General features: G+C 35.8%; 1 protein-coding gene across 1 annotated transcript in view; it reads right to left on the reverse strand.

Annotated features, from left to right (window-relative positions):
* Nucleotides 1-1,674, reverse strand: part of fmn2b (formin 2b) — a 95,424-nt gene that overhangs the window by 17,680 nt on the left and 76,070 nt on the right. The window contains exon 19 of the mRNA XM_008438065.2: nt 1,047-1,128. Within this exon, the coding sequence (XP_008436287.1) occupies nt 1,047-1,128 (82 nt within the window). The remainder of the gene's footprint in view (nt 1-1,046; nt 1,129-1,674) is intronic.

A 1,674-nucleotide genomic window follows, 5' to 3' on the forward strand; every position in this document is an offset into this window, starting at 1 on the left:
AGATAATTGTTTAATAAAGTATTGTACACTGTTAAATCTGTGTTCTGGTGTGTCTTGTTACTCTTTTTTAGAAATATCTCCACCTGCTGGTCACACGTTTTTAATGTGGTTTCTGTAGACCGCTGCGAATGGTTGACCTACATTGTAGACATGCAGTATGACTCACCATTAGCATACAACTTCAGCATAAATAGGGTTTACAGAAGCTAAATAAATAATTTACAAGTAGACCCAAGCATAAAGAAATAATATGGGGTAGCTTGTTGTTTGCGTTAGTGATAGCATTGGCAGAAACAAGTCGACAGAAATTTATGCTTCATTTGATCCTAAATGTTTGACCCAACGTGAAACAAAATAATTCCTTCCAGGCTATTGAGAGTTTTTATCTGGCTTGTCGTATAATACAAGATCTACAGCACAAGATAATTATGTTGATTGCCTCAACGCCGAGTAAATCCTTAAGATTATATGACAAGCCCTTTTTGCCAAGACAATATGGATCATATCCTACATATACGTGAATTTGTTCGAGATACCTCGTCTGTTCCAGCCTTTTTAGGGCATTAGCGTTCTCACTGTTATTCATTTTGCTCTGTTTTGAACTGGAGAAATCCACTTACTGACCCATATCTGAATTTTGCACATCATCATGGTCACATGTCTGCAACCCAGCAATACGTTTCAGGAGTTGATTGGAAATTCACTTATCTATTTATACAAATATATCTGCACATTTTCAAACTACAGGATCAGTAGAGCAGCCCAACCCACAAAACCTTAGTACCTTTATAGGTACTTTGCTTCTTTGTGTGCAGCACAAAGGTTCTTCACAAATGCATAAGAAATGACAACTGTTTCCAATGTACTGTAAAGAAGTTGCTTATGTTCTCTTTACATCGCAATTCCTGAAAGATTCAACCACAACAAATAAGAAAAAGAAATAATCTGTCTTCTAACAGTTTTAAGGTCTTTGAGGAAGCAAAGAGTTCATCATCATCTGACCTTTAGCCCCTTAGGCAAACCAGGAAAATCTCAAAGAAACTTACAATACCAGAAGCATGTTTTGGTTTAACATTGTAGGAAGTCTTCTCCTTGGCTTGTCTGAAACACTCTTCTGCTACTTTCAACCTGCAAAACACACATTTTAGAGTGAAAATAAGTACAGACATTAACAAAATTATTCCTACTTATAAAGCTGTTTAAAATTTTTAACATTGAAACCACAAAGTTTAATGTTAATTGGGATTTTATGTGATAGCCTAAAACAAAGAAAGGCATGACTACACAGTGGAAAACAGTACGTCATCTTTTTTAAAATTAAAAGAATAAAGTCTCAAGTGCATTTTTATTACAATTCAATACAGTTTATTTATATAGCGCCAATTCACAACTGTCAACCCAAAGCACTTTACAAAAAATAATTTCAGTTCAGTCACACATACATTCCAGTTGACCATACTAATCAAAAAGTACAGTATGCTCAATCAATTATTTACAGTAGATTAAAAAGAATTCCATCTATGGAAACCCGTTTTCTGCAGATTGAATGGATTGAAGCATTCAGTATATTATTAAATGCTGTCCCTTCTCACCCTCCGTGTGTGGTCTCTCTCTCTCTCTCTCTCATCCTTTGAGCTCGGGTCCTCTACCAGAGGCCTGGGAGCTTGAGGGTTC

This window comes from Poecilia reticulata, linkage group LG19 (genome assembly GCF_000633615.1).
Source record: "Poecilia reticulata strain Guanapo linkage group LG19, Guppy_female_1.0+MT, whole genome shotgun sequence".
In the NCBI taxonomy this organism is placed as follows: Eukaryota; Metazoa; Chordata; class Actinopteri; order Cyprinodontiformes; family Poeciliidae; genus Poecilia; species Poecilia reticulata.